The 22,610-nt window shown below is 39.6% G+C and overlaps 1 protein-coding gene across 1 annotated transcript in view; it reads right to left on the bottom strand.

Moving 5' to 3' along the window:
* Nucleotides 1-6,666: 6,666 nt before the first annotated feature.
* The window catches only part of LOC580373 (L-gulono-1,4-lactone dehydrogenase), a 37,678-nt gene continuing 21,734 nt past the window's right edge, over nt 6,667-22,610 (bottom strand). The window contains exons 3-8 of the mRNA XM_030979657.1: nt 16,825-16,983; nt 16,375-16,598; nt 15,485-16,027; nt 13,391-13,545; nt 12,872-13,085; nt 6,667-8,058 (exon numbers count right to left, since the gene is read on the bottom strand). Of these exons, the coding sequence (XP_030835517.1) occupies nt 7,330-8,058; nt 12,872-13,085; nt 13,391-13,545; nt 15,485-16,027; nt 16,375-16,598; nt 16,825-16,983 (2,024 nt within the window). The 3' untranslated portion in view covers nt 6,667-7,329. The remainder of the gene's footprint in view (nt 8,059-12,871; nt 13,086-13,390; nt 13,546-15,484; nt 16,028-16,374; nt 16,599-16,824; nt 16,984-22,610) is intronic.

Below are 22,610 nucleotides of genomic sequence, written 5' to 3'. Positions count from 1 at the left end.
AAGAGGGAGAGATAGAAAGAGAGACTGGAAAAAAGGGAAATGGGAAACAGAATTAGTCAGATTATAATACATGTTTCAACCATCAAGATAAAGTCATTTTGTATTTGGCAGGAAGAAACTACTGGCAAAGGCTCTAACTTTGCTTTGTCTTCATTAAGGGGCGTAACTAGGATAATTTGGATGTATGGGTGCAAGGTTGCCAAACTTTCCCAAAGTAAAGAAAATATTTAAAATTTGACGACAATGGTAGGCAGGTAAAAAAAAATCCTACGATTAACGAATATGCTGACAATATAAAGCGCGGATTTATGAAGAGAAATTCGAAGTAGAAGAAGGGGAAGTATTGGCACATGCATCTCCACCATTTTGAGGCCTCTGCTTTGTGACTCAATTATGACGTATGACGAGGTTGGAATTCATGTATCATATTAACTTCAGATGAGTCACTGAAATAGTCATTATTGGGAATAAAAGCTTATACTTGTTGGCCTAAACTTTTTAGACAATCCGTCTGTGGATGTAGGCATATGAGTATGAATGAAAGCCAAACTTTTAAAAAAGGGGAGGAGACAATTAAGAAACAGTGAGTGTTGGAGAGAGGGGGTAGAGAGTGGAAAGAGAAGGGAGAGGAAGGTAGAGAGAGAGAGAGAGAGTTAGAGTGAGAGGGGGAGAGGGAGACAGGGAGCGAGAGAGAGGGGAGAGAGAGGGAGAGAGATGGGGAGTGAGTGAGGGAGAGAGAGAGGGAGAGGAGAGAGAGAGAGAGAGAGAGAGAGAGAGAGTAGGGAGAGTGAGATAGAGTAGGGAGAAAGCATGTGGGAGTGTGAAAGAGGAAATTGAAAAATAGGGGGAGAGGGAATAGAACATGCGAAAGGAGAAAGAGAGTGGAAGGGAAAGAGGGGAGTAAGAAATAGTGAAGGTATATAGCAAAGGAAAGAGAAAGAGATAGTAAGAGAGAGAAAGAGAGGAGAGAGAGAGAGAGAGAGAGAGAGAGAGAGAGAGAGAGAGCAGACAATGAGGTAGATTTATTTTGGACTTGCCCCCTCTCCTAAAGGGGAATAGAGAAACCGCCACTAGAGATGGTGAGATAGTGTCAGGTGCATGCAAATGTCGATTTACCAATTCCGTATCCTATCTTTGTTTTGCTTTATACCTCTTGATCATCTCTCCATAATATTAGTCATTCGTTTTCATATGTTTAAGATCATATGGTCGGCATCATGTGATGATAAAAATCAGGAGTTTTATTATTTCAATGTCATCATCAATGCCAAGAGTCAAGGCCAAATCTTGATCGACAGTGTGCCGCAGACAAAGGATAAAACAGAGTCTATCACAATCATTTTTAAGTGAAATGTTGAAGCGAAAATTTGAAAAATTCATGTACTTGTCGGAAATCAAATTAGAAAAGCACTTTGTCGACACGAAGGAACTGGAATACTGCGTTTGACAATTTTCTGATCGTTTCATTCAATCTACCAGATTATTCAATAGCTCCCAAATAACATTTGTCGAAATTCGGACGGCTTGTCAGTTTCAATTGGATGCAGACGATTCTGGTTGATATGGCAAGCAAAAAATACACAAAAAGGTAGGAAAAATAATACGATCACGAGCAGGCAAACTTCCAAAGCGGATTGAAGTTGTCAAGTTTAATTTACACTTTTCGAATTTCTTGCGGATCCAATTCCGGCCCCTCTCTCACTATAAAAAAAAAGTCTCCATTTGTTGGCGAGGTGTGAAATATTGCAAGTTTTATATGTCTGTTGCTTGCGAGGCGTCATTCTGCTGACGGAAGATTGCGTCAGCTACTGACGCAGTCTTTACCGTGTCTTGTGGGACTGACATCGTTTATTAAATGAGTGCAAACATTACAGTGGAAAAATTGCGTTAGGTAACTTTTTATTGTTTTTATGGGATAATTAGCGTAGGTAATTATGAAATCAAAATGGCTCCTCGTTGTTAATGATCATGCGACCTTCAAGGCGTCATTTAGATTGCGTTACTAGCTAAGTTAACCGAGCCTTTGAAGAAAATTCGGGTTATCGTGCCATCGTTTGCAATAAACATTCAGCCAACCTTTTTGTCCTATTTTATTTGCACTTGTTGACGTAGTCCTACGTCAGCCATTGAAGCCTCAAGTGCATTTTTTTTTCTTCGACTTCGTGAATTGGTATCGCCGCAAAAGCGCGCTGGGTATGTGTGAACGGGCGCGCTGATTTAATCTTACTTCTGAACACACCTGTGCAATCTAATCCTCCATGTTGATTTATTTTTCCATAATTTGCCGCGTTAACGGAACTTTGGGTGCTTTGATCGTGGTCAGATTGAGGTGAGAATATGATCTTGAACTTGGCCAGGCCGGAAAGCATGGCTTTTACAAAGTCTCGATCCGATTTCACACCCGGGCTGTATTTTTAGCTTTTGTTGAGCGAATAAACACTGAAGTCATAACTCTTTATTGCCCGAAAGTGGTTGAAATCGAGGATCACCTTTCATACAGGGGATAAGAGAAGAAATATCCAAATGAAATGTCCGAGAAAAAAAATAGCTCCATAAAAGGGGGCCTTTTACAGGGTCGTCACCTTTCTAGAGAGGCCAAGAGTTTTAAAAGAGAAAAAGAAAGAAGAAAGCAATTTTGACTCAAAGTAAAAGATGTGTCGATATTGAAAGTGCAGTTGTTTGAAGTCTCAACTCAACTAAAAGTAAAATGACCTGATAAACATCTTTAATGTGGAGCCTGTTGACTCTCATATGGAAGGTTCTTGATTCGATCCTTGTTTGGTACTTACATCCTTGGACAAGGTGTTTTGTCTACATTTTTCCCTCCCAATCCAGGTGTATCAAACGGGTATACCTAGTAATGCTTGGTTAGATCTAATTAGACAAGCAGTTATAAATCTTGATGCGGCTACCATGCGTAAGTAAGACAATGTTATTTTTATAATGATATTAATTCATAGGTTGATTATGATAATTATATATTGGTATGCGCTTGGATAATGCTTCATTGAACATTGTTCTCTCTTACAAATTCATTTAAAAATTAAGTAGCTTTCTAATTAAATTCATACTCACAGTCAAATCTGTCTATTAAGGCCACCCAAGGGAAACAAAGAAAGTGGCCATTTTAGACAGGTGGCCTTAACAGACGAATTCTACAACACACATTTCCCCATCGAAAGAGACAAAATGCAGACAAGAGGCCTTTATAGTGATGTGGCCACTAAGGCGGGATTGACTGTACTCGCTCTCTTTGTCTTTCTTTAAATGTTCTACTTTCTTTGTATTTTACTTATATATATTTTTTAAATCTCACTTTCACTCTCCCTTTCCAACAATCCCTCCCTTCCATTCCTCTTGACTCCCACTCTCGCTCTCCGCCATTCCTCTCCCGCCCCTTCCTCCCCCCCCCCCCCTCTCTCCCTCTCTCCCTCTCCCTCTCCATGCAGGCTCTCCTCCCACTCTTCCCCGTCCCCGTTCACTTTCTCCACTCTCCATCTCTCTTTCTCTTTGTACCACTCGTTAATTGCCCCTTCTCCCTGTCTTTCTCTTCTCTCCCCGTCCCTCTCTCCTTCTCCAAGCTTTCCTCCCACTCTTCCCCCTCCGTCGTCTCTATCTTCTTTTTCCATCCCTCTTTCTCTTTGAATCACTCTTGAATTGCCCCCACTCTCTCTCTCTCTCTCTCTCTCTCTCTCTCTCTACTTCACTATCATCTCTAACTCTCTTTATATATCCCTCGTTCTCTCATACTTCCTTCGAATATCCGACGAACAGAAACCACGAGTACAAACTGTATAAGTAGTATTTCCAATGTACAAATAATATTTTATTGAAAATTGTTCAAAATATTTCATAAATAGCACATTTCATTTAATGATAAAGTTGTTTCATATAAATAAATTTGAGCGAAAAATAGGTTTATGAAATAACTGCTTCTATAAGGCAATATCATGTGTTACGAATGCTGATAAATCACTTAGCAGATTATCAATCTGGAGAACTTTCCGAAGAAAGTCCACTTTGTGTTGGAAAACTTTGAAAAATTGGAAGACATTTTATTAAAATTGTGCAGTTCTGCTGAAAACATATAGGACGGAAGATGAGTTGTCTACTGAGAAATGGAAGATATATATTAAACGTTTGAATACATGTTTGTTAAATATTCGAGCTACTTTGTGTGAAGAAATTCCCTTAATCCTTTTTTAAGGAAGTCTCTTATCGCCATCAAACATATGATCTCCTCCAAATGTATTAAATCAAGTTCAAATGGAATCTCAGACATGGAAAACATATGATATATCCATCACTGTAAATTAAGTCATTAAACATGTCTAACAAAAGAAACAAAGGTCGGTAGTTATGTATTTGATTGAAGAAAAAAAGAAACTGGTGATTTTACAAGTGCTCACCACCTGCAACGACGCAATGCGTCATGATGTCGGTTGCGTCAGCGAATGGCATTGTTACTTAAGGCGCCTTATGAGAGTTACATTGTACAACATGTGAATATAAAAATGAACGTAGCAAATATGTCTTTGAATGTATAGCGCATGCACTAATTGCCTCCATAGGCTTGATTAGGGCATGTATTGACGCATTCAAAATGACGCATTGTGTGCAACGGGAATAAGAGATAACAAATAGGCATTGCTATAATTACATTTATCATTCGATATTAATGCCTGGTATTGGGCTTCTCGGGCCTCTTCTCTATATAAATAAATATTTTAAATAAGATTCAAGCAAGAATATATTTATACATATATACAATATCTATACAAAGTAATAATGATTTGATATAAATTAAACGGACAAATTTGGTCCTTGACTCACACGGATGCCCAACACATTTATGACAAATTAAACTTTACATAAATTATCTTAGCGAAACGAACTATGTGCAATAGTTAGTACAGACATTATAAACACATAGAAAAGTACAAATCAGTGAAGTCTTTACTTTCGTAAAAACATGTTGTATATTGTTGACATGAATACAGTGTTCCTCGATATACAATAAAAATATTAACACGCCTTTACAGGACATACCGACTTCATAAGTCTTGACTAATTTATAAACTTCAATACTTTCAAATGTATACACTTTTTTAAGACGAGTTCGTCTATTGTCTTACTGCTACGCATGTTTTTATTTAAGGATTCAAAGAATTCTGAATCCCTTCTCCTATAAGAGAAATAGTGAGTGATTTGCTCTTAAATTTTAAAACATAAGCATGACTGATTTTAGGGAAGACAGAGTAAGATGTTTAAAGGCACTAGATTCGCACCAAATAGCATATATCCACTTTGTACATGTTACATCAAACTTTTTTCGGCAAACGACCATCATTGTCTGGGATTATGCAGTTTTGCATATAAACAAGACCTCACACTAATAAACACATCAGTAGTAATTATAAAAGTATTACTTTTAAAAATAACAAATATAGTATGAAAATTAATCATTGGCTTGCCTATTGTTTCGAACAAGTCGTATGCTTAAAATCCAGATACCAAATGGCAACGCAGAGTTTTTGTAATGGCGTCGAAGCATGTTTCGACATTAATTCTATACACATTTATCTCGTAGTACTAAGATTCCAAATGAAATTTAAAACTTTCTCTCAATAAAAGCAGTACTCCTGGATCAACAACTAAAAGAAAATATTTCCCATTGCCAAATAGACTTCGAGGGATAAAGACGTGGTAATACAATCGAGACGGGACAAAAACATTCAAATCCTTCTAAAGTTGATACACAAGTTCGTGAGCGTATTGAGTCAAAATAAATAAATAGCGTATTATTGCCCATTTCTCCTTCACTTCCTTTATAACCCCAGGCACTCTGTCAAAGATAATAAATGCCTATTTTCATATTATCACCTCCAGTTCTCAGTTTTGTGCTATTTTCGGTATGACACACTAAACCAATACGTATTGGTCTCCTCCCCCCCCCCCCTCTTTCTTTATTTTTCTCTCAAACACACACACACCCCGCTTTTACCCTTTCCCTCCTCTCTTTCTCTTTCTCTCTCTTTCTCTCTATGTTTTCTTTCTTGCACCCTCTCTCAAACACCATGTACACGTACCCCTGCCTGGATTTTTTTTGTGTCGGTATGAAGGCTATGAAAGCACATTTTGATTCTTGTCTGCAGTGTAAATAACGATTGCATGATGGGCAAGATCTGTCCCCCTTTGCATGGAAATGTACAGAATTCTCTGAAATTTACTTGCATGACGACAAAGAAAACTATCATTAAATTTATGTCTAAGAAAGCAAAGGACCAGTGGTTTCAAATTGATACCTTTTTTATCGCAATTACACTGTCCTTTCTCCGAAAATGCTAAAATATGGAAAATTGCCAAAAGTCGTTTTCTATCCTCGATCTGTTGCATCGATGGAACAAAGAACTTTTTCGATTGCCATTAAATGAGAGTTATATACATTAATTTATATCTCCTTTAAAGAAAATATAACATATAAAATCGTAGTTACACGTCTGCTCCGTCGCCTCAATCGCCTCCATAATCAATATATTTTAACCAACTGCTTTCTCTCTCTCTCTCTCTCTCTCTCTCTTTCTCTTTTTGTTACTCTCTCTCTCTCTATGTGTCTATGTTTAAGAGATATCGTTAGAGGTGAGTTGAGAGTGTTAAACTATTTAATTTCAAAATTGTCAACATCGCTTGGATTATAATTATACTCATGAACCATTGGGAAAGAGGAACCCCTTTAATTGCCAAAATATTGGCATGCCATCTTTCCATTATCTGAAGAATCCCAAATAACTTTTCTCCTCAAATAATTAAGCTCTTTGAATTTGAGTGACAGTAAGATGACACAATCTATCTCATTTGTATGATTCATCGGATGTAACCCCTGGTAAGTGAGACTAACCGCATCTTGACCCGTTGTTCCTCTAGGGGTCAGGCCACAAGCAGCATGAACTCTTGGCAGACGATCCATGTTCATGTTGTCCCGTGTAAACATCTCTCGTCTTCCCGCGTTTTCTCAAGTGATGATCCTGTGTCAATTAACACATCAAGCTCTCCATTACGAAGGCGATCTGTGGTTTGCGAAGAAGACATATTGTGGTAACACCGAAATTTGAAGTTGACTCAGATCTCGACGACTCCTCGGCACCTTGGACTAATTATTTTCTCTCCCTGCAATGCCGAATTCTTGTTATGTCTATACTTGAACTGTTTTGGAATTCGCGTTCCAACCACAACTCTAAACAATAAACCGGGATAAACCGATCTGTGGTATTGCGTCCAAGAACAAACCATGAGGGAAATAAGTGTCCTTTCCCTTTTGGGTATTTACTTTCAAACCAGCGTGGATTTCACCGTAGGCAAGGGGTGGGGGTAAGTGTCACTTCCCTGCTGCGACTCGGCACCGCACCCGTGCCGCGCCGCGCTCTCGACGACCTCCCTCATGTCAGCTGCAAGCGGAGTTCTTTCGACGAACAAGGGTGGTAGCGACGATCTCGTGGGTTGCTGCACTATTGCACCCGACTTGCCCATGGGGATTCGCAGCGTGGAGTCGTCGCACGAACACGGACTTACATGTCTCCCCGAGTCTCTCTTCACCCATAATTCTGCCCTCACATCCTCGACCACAGCTTCCACTGTCCTACTTCCTCCATTTGAACTGAGATTCGAACCCGAGTCCCTATCGTCAATCCGCGATTGCGCGCCACATTCCACGTTCACGTCAGCACCTCCTGTGTTCGCTCCAGAGTCCAATCTCTCGCAGGAGCAACACTTCCCATGTTCCCCTCGCCATCTGTGGTCGTCCACCGTTTCATCGTCCGTTGGGTGGAAATCCTCAAAGCCACACTTCCGTGTGAACTCGTTGTCGAATGTCCCGTCCCGGTTGAAAAGCAGATAGATCTGTTTCCATTTCTCGAGCTCGGGGTAGAGCTGCTGTACGCGCTTATGGTTCAAGAAGTTGTTCTTACTCCAGTGTGGACGTGCCTTGTAGTTGGCATAGAGATGATCCTCTATCTTTTTGTGGAACTCGTCGATGCCGTATGCTCCAGGCAGGAAAGGAACCTGCAAAGTGGAAATAATGAAAGAGAAAAAGAAAATACTGAGTTATCCATCAGAATATAAAGTAAACAAGATTGTCATAATAATCTATTTATGTAATCTCCGACACTTATGGATTTATGTTCATCTGCAGAAATCATTTAACCTAAACTAAATCAGATCATGCAACGCATGAACACGAGTGAATTTTAGAACCGACTTGAAAACCTTGAATGTTATAAACTTCTGCACATAAATGTAATACATGAAATGCACCGTGAGGAGTAGTAATACCACAATCTTAGTTTGGGTCTAAGACTCATAATTTTTAAAGTGACAAAATGAATTTTGAGATTCAGATTTCATACCATCTATCCTGCAGTATTTATTAATGTATTGGGGAAAAACAAGAACAAATATTTCCTCACATTTTGGACGATATTTTTCATCGCATGATAAAAATCATTCATGTTCACTCTTCATAAAAATGTGATGCTCATGGCCTAAACCGTTGAGACAAAACCATGATGGCAGAGTTAGGACAACGGAAGCACTTGATGGCCCACTTTACCCTGGCCATTTTGACAGGACACCTCGAAAACTCAATTGACCGTATCATGACACAAAGGTCAGGCCGTGTCCATCGGGAGTGGACAACCCTTGTTATTGTTGCCGATGAGATGGGCATGATGAGTAGACGGAATTATTATTTTTCCCAAGTCGATTGGATTTTATTACCATCAAAAGTGATGAGGAGAGGAGATGCTAAGCATGATTGTAAGATGTGTCACGTCCTTAAAAGATCTAGGTTTTCAGGTTGGCGAGACCCTCAAGACATTGGTGTGACCATTCTTAGTAGGTCCATGGTGTGACCATGGTGTGACTAAGTTTTCTTTGGGGGGGGGGGGTAGGAGCAGGGGCATTCTTAATTTCTAACAGTTTCTTTTTTCAGAAGAATTCGTGAACTGTTCATATTTGAAATTTCAAACATTTCCCACCTGACACACTTGTTCAATTTACTCTAACATTTGTGTAGAAACTAGAAAGTAATTTCTCCTTTAATAAGAGTTATAGGGCTATCCATATTTAAAATACTAAATAACAAATAACAAATCATATGGTATGGGGGAGCTAGTAACATTTTCCTCTACAAACTCTCTCTTGCTATTGATGTGTTAATTAAAGATATGAGCATAATATTCTAAGAAGAATTTTTTCAAATATATATTTTTTGACATGAACAATTTCTACGAGCAAAAAAAATAAAAATGTTGCACTTAACAATTTAGGCATTTTGTGTTGGGGGAGGAGGGGGAGGTATGGAAGTGAAAATCACGTTTACTCCGTTTCAAATAATTATCTCCAGGCTACCTTAATATGGCAAATTCACAAGCAAATGTTCCGCAAGCTATTCTTGATATTATCGTACTTCCCAAGTAGGTCGCTTCGGTGAACTGGAATCGGTATGGGCTCATTCCAAATTACTCTTAATTTGTTTCATGTCGATATTTTCTATCCTCAACATTTTTGCGGTGTATTTTAGATGACCCGAACCCGTTTTTTCCCCGTTGGAGAACGGAAGCCAACCCAAGTCAATCAACATACAATGTTTAAGTTTCTTCCTGATAAGATTTGTGCTAATTTTAAATAACCGTAGCTTTCCAAGTGCGATTGAAAACATATTACACATAAGATAAGATCAAACATCAATATATATATATATATATATATATATACATATATATATATATATATATATATATATATCTTTTCAATCAGCATAAAACGTTTAGATTTATTTCCATGATTCCGATATAGGAAAATTACTTCTCGGCCTTTTAATGTGAACTTGAAGACGTATGGAAAATAAATAAATACTGGAGGTTTTGTTATTATTAAAATCACTCAACACTTTGCCAGTCGTTTTGTTTTCATCACAATATAAATATTTCCATCTGTTATCGCTGAATGAAACATTGGTTCATAAATGAATAATGATTTACAAAACTTTCACGTGCACTTGTTTTGTATTTTTTTCAGTAGATTCTTCAATTTGGTATTTAACAAAAATAATAACACGTGTGTTCTTGTGCGAAATGTATCTCAAACTAGCTAATTGAGCTGTGCATGGGAGGAAAATTCTAAAAAGGACGCGAGATGAGAAGGAGGAGAGAGAAGGTGGATAGATGTCCCACCGAGTTTATTGCTGAAGGCATGAACGCTGGAAGTGTTCCAGCAACCTGTTGTCGAGGTAGCAATCGGGCCACCTCATCGGAAACGATCGGGGTAAGCTTCGGGTTCCGTTCGAAAATAATTAGCTGTGATCCGACGCGGATCATTCTTGCATTGTTTCCTACCATTCAACCCATCAAGGGGGTAACATAGGGATATTGTTACCCCTTTCAAACACACTGAAGGGGTGACATTAAGGGCGTTGCTCCCCCCCCCCCCCCCATCTTCACCAAGTTCTAAGGCACATTACCTCATGGGATTACATACTTATTTAGAGACTGGAAGCAGTTGGTCTACCTCATCCCGATTAGTTTTCGCCGAGTCAATATTTCAGGAAGAGGTGAAACATAGTGTACCTTTCGTCAAATTATACGAGGGAAATCATAATTCTAGTTCTACTTTTTGAATGGATTTAAGGTTTATCGCCTCCGTAAGAACCGCAACGCTTCCACAAGCTGAATCGCTCTGACAACCGTTATGGTAACATGTTCAAATTGTGTTGGCAACCATCTCATGGATACAAAACCACTTCTCAAGACATCTCACAACACATGCCCCACCCCTCATCAATTTGTCACGCAATCTGATCATTTCCTCCCCCTGTAAGCGAGCTTGCACTCTCCAAATATCATTGCACTTTCTCTCAGCTCGGCAGCTCAAAGACTGTTCCTGCACTTCGTGGGTTCCTTGAAGTATTTCGGGGTGGCCTTGACCGTGACAGGTCCGGCACACACTTTCTTTCCATTTCCTCTTTTGGCTTCTCCTCTCTAGTGTTTCCATCTTTCTCTTGTGAGACGCCCTCTTCCTTTCTTTGTGGCGGCCAAGGTTTCCTCTGCGCCTCATTATTTCCCTCCTTGCTCCAAATGTCTTCTTATGGTGTGACTAATGTTAACGCTGACTTGCAATAATCGAGCTTTGTAATGCATTCATTCACGAAATGTCCTGATACAATACGAATCAACAGCGTGGGAAACTGAAATCCACTTGCGAACATCATCGTTGTCCAATGAATATGAGATCAAGCAATGTAGTACTAGGATTTTCATTTAAATTTTGTTGTTGCTTTTTTGTTTATCCCATTGAGAAGAGGGTTTACGTTGGACAAGAAAATATTGTCACCAAATAGTGGATTAAAGTTTGTAATCAAGTTATGTTTCATCTGAGACGGTGAAAAGGGAAATTTTGATTGCAATCAACAGGAAAATGTTTATGCTTCTACCAAGAATTTTGTATACTAGATTTACCTATGTAATATAGTCATCTGCCACGTAGACTAGAAACGATGTCTACAAACTTAAAACATCAGTTTCCATATAGCTAGGTAGATCATGGCAAGTTATATATTTAGGCTACGGACAACACAAGAGGTTCGCAACGCCTGATATTCCAGGTCAATTTAGAAAGTTAATTAATGTAGACAACCTTCTTTTAATCTGTATTACTTTCACAAAAGGGGTCAGTTATTTGATCAATTGGAAAGGATACTTCGCACAAGGGCACATCATAATTGGATTTATTAATAATAATATGCTACACTTCATACCAAATTCCCCAAATTCACCACAAACTGATTTTATTACGAAAAACAATAAGATAAGTAACCAAATATACTCTGGAATTCCAGACTATAGCCGCTTTTCAAAACTACTTCTCAGAGACCAAACCAACAATAGTTATGAGATTTATTGATAGTGAGGGGACTTGGGTTGAAAAGAAAATATGAAAACAAGGTTGGCTTTTAAAGAAGAAAAAAAATCCGCTTTATATTTCTTAACTATTTGGGGGAAGAGAGCAAAAGTATTTGGTGAAAAATCTGTTTCAAATGTTGGCGCAGGCGACTGTGCCCGAGGGCCCGCATAAGCTGTCAGGATCCTACGACGGCATTTCTCGAGAATCGTCACGGAAAGTTTTCGCCGTCGGCGCCTCATAATTGAGACGACTCTATTCGGTTTATTTTGCGGTAAATGTTTGTGATATTTTGTGATATTCTTCCTCGACACAGAACACATTTTTTCTTTCTGACTCGAAATTTCGACCCCCCCCCCCTTACACACACCCTGCCTTTCTAGACTCTCCTTTCCCTTTCCTTTCTCCTCTTTTCTGCTCTACCTTTATTGTGAGCCGTTGTTAAATGTTCCGCTGTTATGAGAGCAAAAAAAAAAGGTCGCGGTACTTTATTCTGTCGTGAACTATTGACATGCTCCTAAGTGTTCTCTGATTGCTGCTCAAGTTTACACTAATAACGTTTTCGTTGCTCCTCGTGATATTTTGCAATATCCACGGTGGTGGCCCGTTTCAGTTACATGACGCATAGGCACGTTCAAGTGCACCAGCGAAATTGCCCCAAAGCCCCTCCATGGAACTTTCTTGAATGATGGCAAAATCGACATCAAATAGGTCTCGTAAAAGCTTCCAATTTAAAGCTGTTTACAAGGATCGACTAAACTACATTTTTACAAAGGAACCTTTCCTTGGCTCTTTGAAACATCTGCAAAATTCTGCCCACACAAACGTCACGATATTCATATCATTTCACCTAAACTGAATGCCATGCTCAAGGATAAGGTTTGTCTGCAAAGTACTTTGATAATATTTTAGTCCTTACCTCAATGAAGCAGAATCGATCTGACGTTGAACCATCCATCCTATTCCTATTTGCGGGACTAAGGTAGAGATCGTCAGCCTTGACCATCCGGACATAGACGGGCAGCAGCGTGTAAGAACCGAACATCTCGCCATACTGCTGCATGATCTTGAGGATATCTCGTAGGGCGCCATCTAAGTTCGACAACGGGACACAGTACTCGGCTGTCTTAACGCTGTCGAGGAAAAACAGAAATATTATTAGCCTATGACTAAGGATATTCTGAAATAAATCTTGCTAATATGAAATTAACATAGTATATTATAAATATTTTATATGTCATAAATCAACGTATTTTGTTTTCTTCCAATTATGGCTTGGTTTGTTTAGTGTGACACCAACCCTCTTTTGTAAAATACTTCAGAAAAATGACTGCATGTAAACGCTTGGTGAGAACAAAATCATGATATTCCTGGAGGAGTGTTTTTGTTGAGATGAATATTTGGTGGGTGTGTTTGTTTATTCTGCAGGAAAACTTACTGGATATTGCCATTGGTGAATGTGAGCACGTTGTACCACCTCTGGATGTAGATCTTCCCCCTTGCAAACTGCTGCAGGCCGCAGTCGGCAAAATACGCCAAACTGCAGGGCATAAACCGCGTTATCATCTGAAAACAGCTCGCCGAACAATCCGTCTGCAATCAGAAGAAAAACATTCATGATTTCTGTTATTGGTTTTTATCAAACGATCATCGCATTTAGCTAAATATCAAAGACACATGCATGCCAAGTTTTGTTTTTGATATCCTGAAACCAATTGCTATGGGGGATTAACAGGTTTAATGTCGTGAGGGATGTATTTCACAATGTTTCATGAGCTATCGAGATATATTTCTTCCATTCCCCTAATGATCGCCAAAGGCACATTTCCATCGCTCTCGTTAATGACCTTTTGACCTTTCAAGATGGCGGCAAATCGGTCAGAAGATGGCGTATCGGCGGGGCCACTTTCGCTCGTTCTTTACGCCATGTCACGTTAAAGCAACAAGGTCCCCGCGATGACGGTCGGGCGGCAGAGCTCTTAGACCCAAACTTGCTCCTTGTACTTTTTCCCAATAAACCACGATAGCATAATACTACGCCACCAGAACAAACTGCCAGCGGCCATCTTGGAGTTTCACACCTACCCAGATGGTATTTACTCTCTGAATTTGAAAAAGAATAACTTGTAGTTTAGAAATGGTGGTCTTGTCAGGGTGCCTCCACACTCTTGACGAAGGCGTCTGTGTCCTAAGCCATGGTAGCGGCATTCCAAGGCTTTACTACAGTGATTATCAAACATTCTTTCCTTTATTAAAAAACACCTTTATTTTGAAGATATAAGTTAGTCATTGTCATCTCGAGCTGGAAGTTTATGAGTGCTTCTTACGGGTGTGAACGCGACCCTTGGAGAAAAAAAACGAAGTCTGAGACTGCCCCCACAAACTTGGACTGTCGAGTCACACTCCGCCCCGCAGGGTTAAAGCGAGTGTTCCTTTACGGAAGATTTTACACAAACACAGGCAGCCTTGTGTTTCAGACTGAAAGGTTTAGGCTTACATCGCCCAGCTTTGAAATTAACACCCCAAGAAAAACGGAAAATTTGGGTTTATGGTTACTGAAATGAGGCACGTGTGAAGCCCTTTTTTCTATCGGTCTCCTTTTCCCTCTCGTCTTTCCTTTCTTGTAAGACAGCGTTAAAACATGAGGCTGATCATTTGGGTAAACTAGTTTATTTGATAAGAGGTCAATTGTTCCATGTTCCTATCGACTTATCTTACTTATTACACATTACGACTCCTGTAACCCGTATCAATAACAGTTTGCTTTCGAACGAATCAGCTTATCGGCACTCAGGCAAACATGTCAGGCAAAACTCGGGTTATGCCACCCTTCTAATCGCCTGATACACAATAATCAGCAGTCTTCTGTTTCTCGTGTGAAATGCAAATCATGCGATATAATGAACAGCAAATGTGAAAGGCTAACTTACATCATTGACACAAAGGTATATGTATCAAAGGAATAAGAGGAAAATGGTATTATTACTGAGAGGCGTGACATGATTTTAAGCTGATTTTAAAGAAAGGTAATTTAAGCTGCCAAAATTGTGGAAGTAAAATGAAAATATTTGATTAGAAACACAGGAATGAAAGAAATCTAGCAATGAAGAAAGTGTAGTGGAACGTACCAGAATTAGGAGAAGAAATTAAAATATATGAAGGAAAAAGCAGTAGAAAGTAGCAGAAGAAGTAGCTGAAGAAGTAGAAATCGGATGTAGAAGTAGTGGTAGAAGAAGTAGTAGAAGAAGTAGTAGAAGTAGTAGAAGAAGTAGTAGAAGAAGTAGTAGAAGAAGTAGTAGAAGCAGTAGTAGAAGCAGCAGTAGAAGAAGTAGTAGAAGAAGTAGTAGAAGAAGTAGTAGAAGAAGTAGAATGAAACATTCACTAGGAATGTAGATGATACTAAAAGTAATATATATATGAAATCACACCATAACAGGGAATAAATATATTAATAAATGAATGAACGACAGTTTTATAGTAATATGATTAAAGATCCTTGGAGATTAATCGGAGACTTCGAGCATAGACTCACCTGAACAATCTGGCACGCACTTTGTCCTCTGCACCCTGTACATGTAAAGCACTGCATATCCATACACATATTACACTGGCATGTCCCCGTTTCGAGAGTCTTTTCTCCTGACAAATACACCGCTTTTAGCGTCCTGTTTCCGTTTTCATTCTTCTCATCACCTCCCCTTGGAAAAGGATTCACAAAAAACGAAAAGAACTTCCCGTGTCCCTTGGACAGCGCTCGGAGCTCTTCGGGAATTCGGAATTCCTCGGATTTCTCCGGCCATTCAATGTCAATGTACTGGCGCGTTTCGGCGATGTTGAAGACGGGAATGCACTCGAGGGTGACGGAATAGATGACGCCCAAGGAACCGAAGCCGACGGCGACCGCTCGGAACACCTCCGTGCTCTGGATCTCGAGAGGAGGATCGCCAAACTTTGCCGCTTCGACGCGCCGCGTCACCGATTCGAAGTCTTCTTCTGCTTCGCCATTTTTCGGTAACCTGACCTTGATCTGGATGCCCCTGGCGACAACCATATGGACCTCGATGACGAAATTCGACTGCGGATTATAAAGAATGAAAACGATGTCCAGGTCAAGAATGAAACGTAAGACACATAAGTAGGTCTAGATGAAAACAGCAAACAAGGCATAGATGACTTGTTCGATTGGTTGAATGTTTTCATACAAAAGGGATACATTTTTGTTCTTATGACAAAAGAGGATACCTAGAATTTGCTAAATTATCTTGTATAGACACTCATCTTGGTTTGAAGCAAGGTCGTTTCCTGTCAGCCCTGCGATTAGTACCATTATGCGACTTCCAATAAATTGCGTATGTCCTTATGGTATTGTATGGAAAGAGGCCCCATGATCAGATACCCTTAAGAATTATGAGGACATCTTACCATGGTTGGGTAGTCCTGGCCGGTGCCATGCGTTGAAGTACTGATGATTCCCGCAATCGTCTGGCCTGCATAGTTGCCCATACAAGGTAAGCTCATGCCGTACTTGGAGTCGATCTCCCGGACGAAGTCGTGTAAGATCTTGCCTCCTTGGACCTCGATGTGGTAGATTGAGCCGTCGGTGTTTTGAGGTGATGCTCGGACGATCCGTGTCAGATCCCGCATATCTTTTTGAAAAATCAACCCAAACAAAGAAAATTAATAAAGCCTCGTCTTGAATAATGTGACTACATGAACATGCACCGAAACATTTATACATTTTTGGGGTCTCGTTTTCCCAACACCTTCCTTTTTGAGCTATTGATACCTCTATACCAGACTAAGATGGAAAACGTTCTTAATTTTATCTAATCTTCAACAAGGAGATAAATATGAAAGCATATCTTCTCTTACCGATAAGGATGTCTCGAACGTTGGTGAGCTTCGACCACGATGCTCCTGACCCGACTGCCCGTAACCGCAGGTCGTTCTCATGTGCGTACCTCACGACCTCGGCGATCTGTTCAACTGCTGTTAAGCCTATTCTCAAACGCTCCTTCGGTAATGACATACCTAAAAAAAAAAAAAAAAGAGAAGATGGTAATAACATATATTGGTGTAAAATTAAGCACAAAACTGGATTTTATGGAAGAATGGAAATGCAGAAGCGACCTATATTTAAATTTGGAATGTAATGTCTCTATAACGGGGGAGTAGCAAATGGGGTCGGTCCGTTTATTGTGAACCATTAGTTTGGCGATCATATAACACCTCTTAAGAAATTAAACACAGTTACTTTCTATTTATCGAGCCACAGAAAGGATTACATTGATTATAATAGTTTGATCATAGGGATATCGTAACGAAAGCCTCAGTGCAGAAAACTTTCAGTCTCTAGTGCCGTCATCTGTATAAGGAAATTCGGTTTTTGCAAGAAGCGAATAACATGAACCCATATTGTTGCTCTGTATAAAACAGTAACATACCAAAATGATTTCGTATTAAAAGGTAACCTCACGATAAAACGTACATGAATATCTACTGAAGATAAATTATTACGATTATTTCAAAGTGTATCGCGGTGTTCTTTTTTTTTTGTTGGCCTAATTCGATTGTCTGGCATTCGACTTAATTCAAGGTGACACCCAGCCATATTAAGAGAGAACATTGGCTGAAATCCCAGCAATGATCCGCTTTAAATTCACATGTTGTTACCTCTTTGAAAGGGGTATGTTTGTCATGTTTATTGGTGTGTTCAGCGGGGTTCAATACAAAGAAATGGATTCGGGTTCTTAGGGCAATTAATCTCGAGGCTTTTCTTCGTGTGCCTGGTAATCATGCTGGTATTTATGTACTCGTGTTCAGTAAGAAGGGCCCCATGGTGTAATGGTGTTCAGCATGTCTGAGAAGTGTTTTGCGACATACCTCAAGGTATCACCACAATGTATATCTATACGGTGACATGATCTGCCAAAGACACATTGCTATGACCTTAGGACGTAGCGTGTGGCCAGGCATGGCGCTTCAAAGTATTGATCCCGTGTTTGCTAACAAGACCGCCTCATCGTTAGATGTTTGCGCCCCCATTAAGGCCTGACTGGACTCTCCATGGAGTCGTTAGTGTCCAGACAAAGCGTTAATAAGCAGCCAAGGTCCGAAGTGATATCCAATCACCCCTAATTAGCACGTTAACGCTGTGGCAATGAGCAGCTTTCTGGGGAGTCCTTAAACCGACCCGGAGACCCATGGCCAAGATGCAAGGTAGCAATGCTGATTAGTCCCACAGACTGGGTGAATTTCATGGTTTCCTTCTCTATAAAAAATTAAGGATTGGTAATGATTTAACCACTTGATTGATTTCATAAAGGATCAAAAAGAGTACTAGGCCAGAAATGTTTCCATAATTACAGCCGAATTCCTCTTGAGGGACAGAAAAAAAAATGAAAAGCTAAGGCGTACATCTACTGTATTTGTCTCTCACATTCAGAGACAGTATTCGAATGATTATGGCAAAATCAAACGAAACTTGATTTTTCTATTCCAGAATCGGTATGATTTTAAATCATAAACATTGATTATAACTTCCTTTATTAAATAAATCCTATATGGTTTATTTCCACAAAATGAATGGATTTCTCGGTCATATACTTTAATATCAGAAAGCATTTGAAACAAACCGACCCGTGCAGGGACTGGACTGTATCAATACACCCTGATATCTCATCATACCTATCTCATCGTACCTCTTGAAATGTTTAGTATTTGTATTATTCGTACAAATACACATCAGTCTCAATGGAATGTATCGATGATTTATCAAGTCCTCTGCCATTCCTACGCTTCGCGGCATCCAAGAATAAATGTGATCTTCAAAAGGCCGGAAGATTTGCGTTTTGTCAAAAGCTATCTACTAGAGGTTAAGCATCTCCTCTTAGAGGTCGGATTTAAGAGCTTCGGCAACCAAGCAACTATTGTAAACGGTGACGGTTATGATGATGATACAATAAAAAGGCGTGAAGATTTGTGATGTTGGATGTCAAGAGCCATATAGAGGTGAAGCATCTCCTCTTAGAGGTCGGATTCCTAAGCTTCGGCATCCAAGCAACTATTGTAAACGGTGCCGGTTATGCTGATGATACGATAGAAAGGCGTGAAGATTTGTGATGGTTGGTGTCAGGGGTTGAAGTAGGTCCTCTTTGGGTTTGGTTAAGACCACGATGGGTGCACGTCAATACCACGTGGGAGTCTTTTCACAAACCCTCACCTAGTCGACTTTCAAATCGAACCGTATGATTATGGGATCCCGTGATCAGGTGATCACCAATACCAATATTGCATCATGCAACTGCGGATTCAAACGGAAGGGTCGTACTGCCAGGGAAGGCACATGGAGAGTTTTAAAGAAAAAAGCGCATGATATTAAACTGTATTTCTCTTTCGTCACAGATTTTCTCGACTTGTGATATGCGAGAGATTCATGAATCCACCATAGGCATAGGCCTATAGCACCTTGGGAATAATCAGGTGATCGGAAGAGTATCGTCATTCGAAGGAATTACCACACGGGGATCCTTGGTCTTGGATAAGGGTTCCTCGAGTGAGGTAATTGAGATATATATATATATATATATACCCAAGATAAAAGCAACATAATAATGCTGATTTTGAAACCGTTCTTCAGCTAATCGATTGTTATTAATGTTGTATCACTTATACAAATGGCACTGGTGCCTACATCATTTTGTTATACATTGATATTAAGGGGTGGAGGTAATAAGGTGCAGGGGTATCATGGATTTCCCTGCCCTTTGATCAAATATGATAATTTTTATCAGGACCAGAGTCCAGATAAACAGGAACATGTAAAAAATTTCCCCTTTAAATTTGCTGACATTCGACTCGCATCGTAGGTCCATGCTCTCACCATGGACCTACTACGACTTTCATCACAGTTCCATGCTTTCACACAATGGCACCATATCCACGATATTACTTTATAAAGTATTACTTTAGACTTCATTGGGTTTTCATCTGTTTTCTCGTGTCGGCCATGTGACTATCAATCCGATGACACGCTTCCATCCTCTCCATCTATTTCAACAGAATATCACGTCTTCTGCAGATGATCACGACAATAAAACAAGACATAACATTCGCAATATCAACAGAAAGCACCCCAATGAATATTTATGACCAATGATGTCAAGGTGACATTTACACTCAAAAGTGGTCCTCTATTTTTCTGTATTTTATGCTCCTCTTATGACGACACCATTGTGAGAGTAAATCTCAGATCATCGCCTCCAATTTTATAAACATATCTGTAAGTGTTTGGGAAGAGCTATTTATCATAAGTGCGCTTTAACGACTGACGTCGTAAATTTTCTTTCATCCTCATCGAATCTGGCGGAAGGTGATTTTAGAAGTATGCCTTAAAGTGATCTAAAATTATTAAACTGACCTATTTTGGAGATAAATGTATTTGTTTTAGTCTGCCTAATTGGAAAACCTGAAGTCCTAATGTTCTAACGACGTTCAGAAACACTTTGACAACCATGATAACAGTTGTACATGGTAGCCACATTGAGACATGTTCCACAACTTTCTGAAGAATGTTCTGAAAGTATTTGGGTTGTTCTTTTCACGTCCAAACGCTTTTCATGGTAATTGCAATACCATTCTTTTAAATCATTGGTATCTTTTTGATACCGGGCCTTAAATGAATGTGTCGTAAATATGAAACCGATGGCTACTCACTACGTTTTAGATTTTTTATATGGAATAACGATATATTGTCGGTTATTTTTGGGGTAGATCTGCAGTAGGCTGGTATTGGATATTTTCATCCTTGTAAATCGACCTCACGGCGCGTTTGCATAGTCTATTCAAATAGTGGATGCGGGAGTACCTTCCGCTCAATTTCTCCAACGTCTTCAAGAGAAAGATCAAGAAAGATGTTATCATGGTCACGGGATGTTTTCCAGAAGTATCAAACAATGTTGGCGAACTGCCAAAAGTGCCTCTTTCCACGAATCCCAATGATTCCTCTCACAGCAGCTACCGAAAGCAACCATCGTCTCCAGGGTGTGTTGGTGTAAATCCCCGTGACTTCAAAACAAATCACCCCAATCAAAAATGATTTCCCATTCACAATAAAGTGACCATGTGTGTTGGCGTAGCATGACTATTTCATATAAAATTCGAGAGGGGCTTTAGCGTACCGTAGAGTAGGTCCGGCTTTAAGTGAGGGGGCACGAGTGTCATCAGGGGAAGGGGCCCCCGAAATATTTCAGAAAATAAAACGCGAGATAACAAGACCAAACATTGAAGGAGTCTATGGAAGGGGCCGTGTTATCATTATCTTATTTTCATATTTCATTCTGACTAATTGCCCTGTGCGCCCCTCCCCCATCCCCGTAGCTACGCCTAAGGGCGGGGTATAAACTAGCTTTACAATTATAGTCTATCACTATCTTCATAACGTTCACAAATTTAGTATGAAGTGTACGCGAGGTACTTATCGTCATGATCTACATAATTATTCGTTATGATATAAAAAGGGATTGTTGCCAACCCCTTATGACAGCATTGCCACACCAATAGGTTCCCCCAAATTGGTACTTTCCCCCTCTCTCCGTCCATAACGTTGGATCCTAGTTCAAAGTACTTTGGGGTGACTGGGGATTTTTCTCAGACTAAATAACGATTCCCGTCCCCTGGAAAAGCGCTCCTGTATCTGTAGTTAACGAGCAATTTACTCTGCCCTTGAGATTGTATGTTCGCGCCATGCAATGCATCGCAAAGATCGTGCGTGTTCAACATGCGTTAGCGCCATTTACAAACCCATTGCCAGCGCCTACTGCTACTTGAATTGGGAAAGATAAAGTTTTAGAAATGGTATGCAATGATGTACATTAAAGTTTTAAGAAAAAAGCTTTAGCTGATAGGTTGTGATGCGATTTAGTTCTATTTCTTACATGAGCAAGTATATATTTAATGTTACAGTAGCATCATGATAGATAATTGATACATATTATGGTCACCAGGCGCCACATATTACATCGGTAGGGGTAAGTCACTCTGTTTGTATGTGCATTTTACAGGTTTGTTTAAAAGGAGATTCATGTGCATGTTCCTTTCACATAAAACCCCTTTATTACCATTTTCAAAATAGAGCAAAATTTAAAGTAGTGTACTATTTATTGTACCATGTTTTCTCACACTAGAGATACCTAAAGAATTTGTAATATTTTGTTCATGAACCATACTTTTACAGACTTCTCACCTCGTAAAAATTAGGAAATTTTGTGTAAGCATACTTTCTTTTTTCTGTCTATAGGTGTGCGTGTGCGTATGTGTGTGAAGTGTGTATATATAGGCGTAAACCAATTAAAACATACAGTGCGCTTCCCATCTTATTTGATTGAGGCAAGTAATTATGCTTAATGTATGACTTATAAATTCGTTCACTGTAATAACTTAAGTGATGATATCCACAGTAAAAAAGTTACGGTTATTTATTTTCCATGAGAGGATCGACTAAGGGAGAAGAAGAAAAAAAACAAAAAAAGAGAAATAAACTTGGGAGGGCTACCGGGTGCCTTGTTTCAAATGAGGGGTAACCACGTGTGCAAGAAACAACTCACACGCACCATACCTTGAACTTGAGGGCAGGCGAAATATGTCGAAATGTCAACTGG

The sequence above is a fragment of the Strongylocentrotus purpuratus genome, unplaced genomic scaffold (genome assembly GCF_000002235.5).
Source record: "Strongylocentrotus purpuratus isolate Spur 01 unplaced genomic scaffold, Spur_5.0 spur5_scaffold_10, whole genome shotgun sequence".
Lineage (NCBI taxonomy): Eukaryota > Metazoa > Echinodermata > Echinoidea > Camarodonta > Strongylocentrotidae > Strongylocentrotus > Strongylocentrotus purpuratus.
This window is presented reverse-complemented; position numbering and strand designations above follow the sequence as displayed.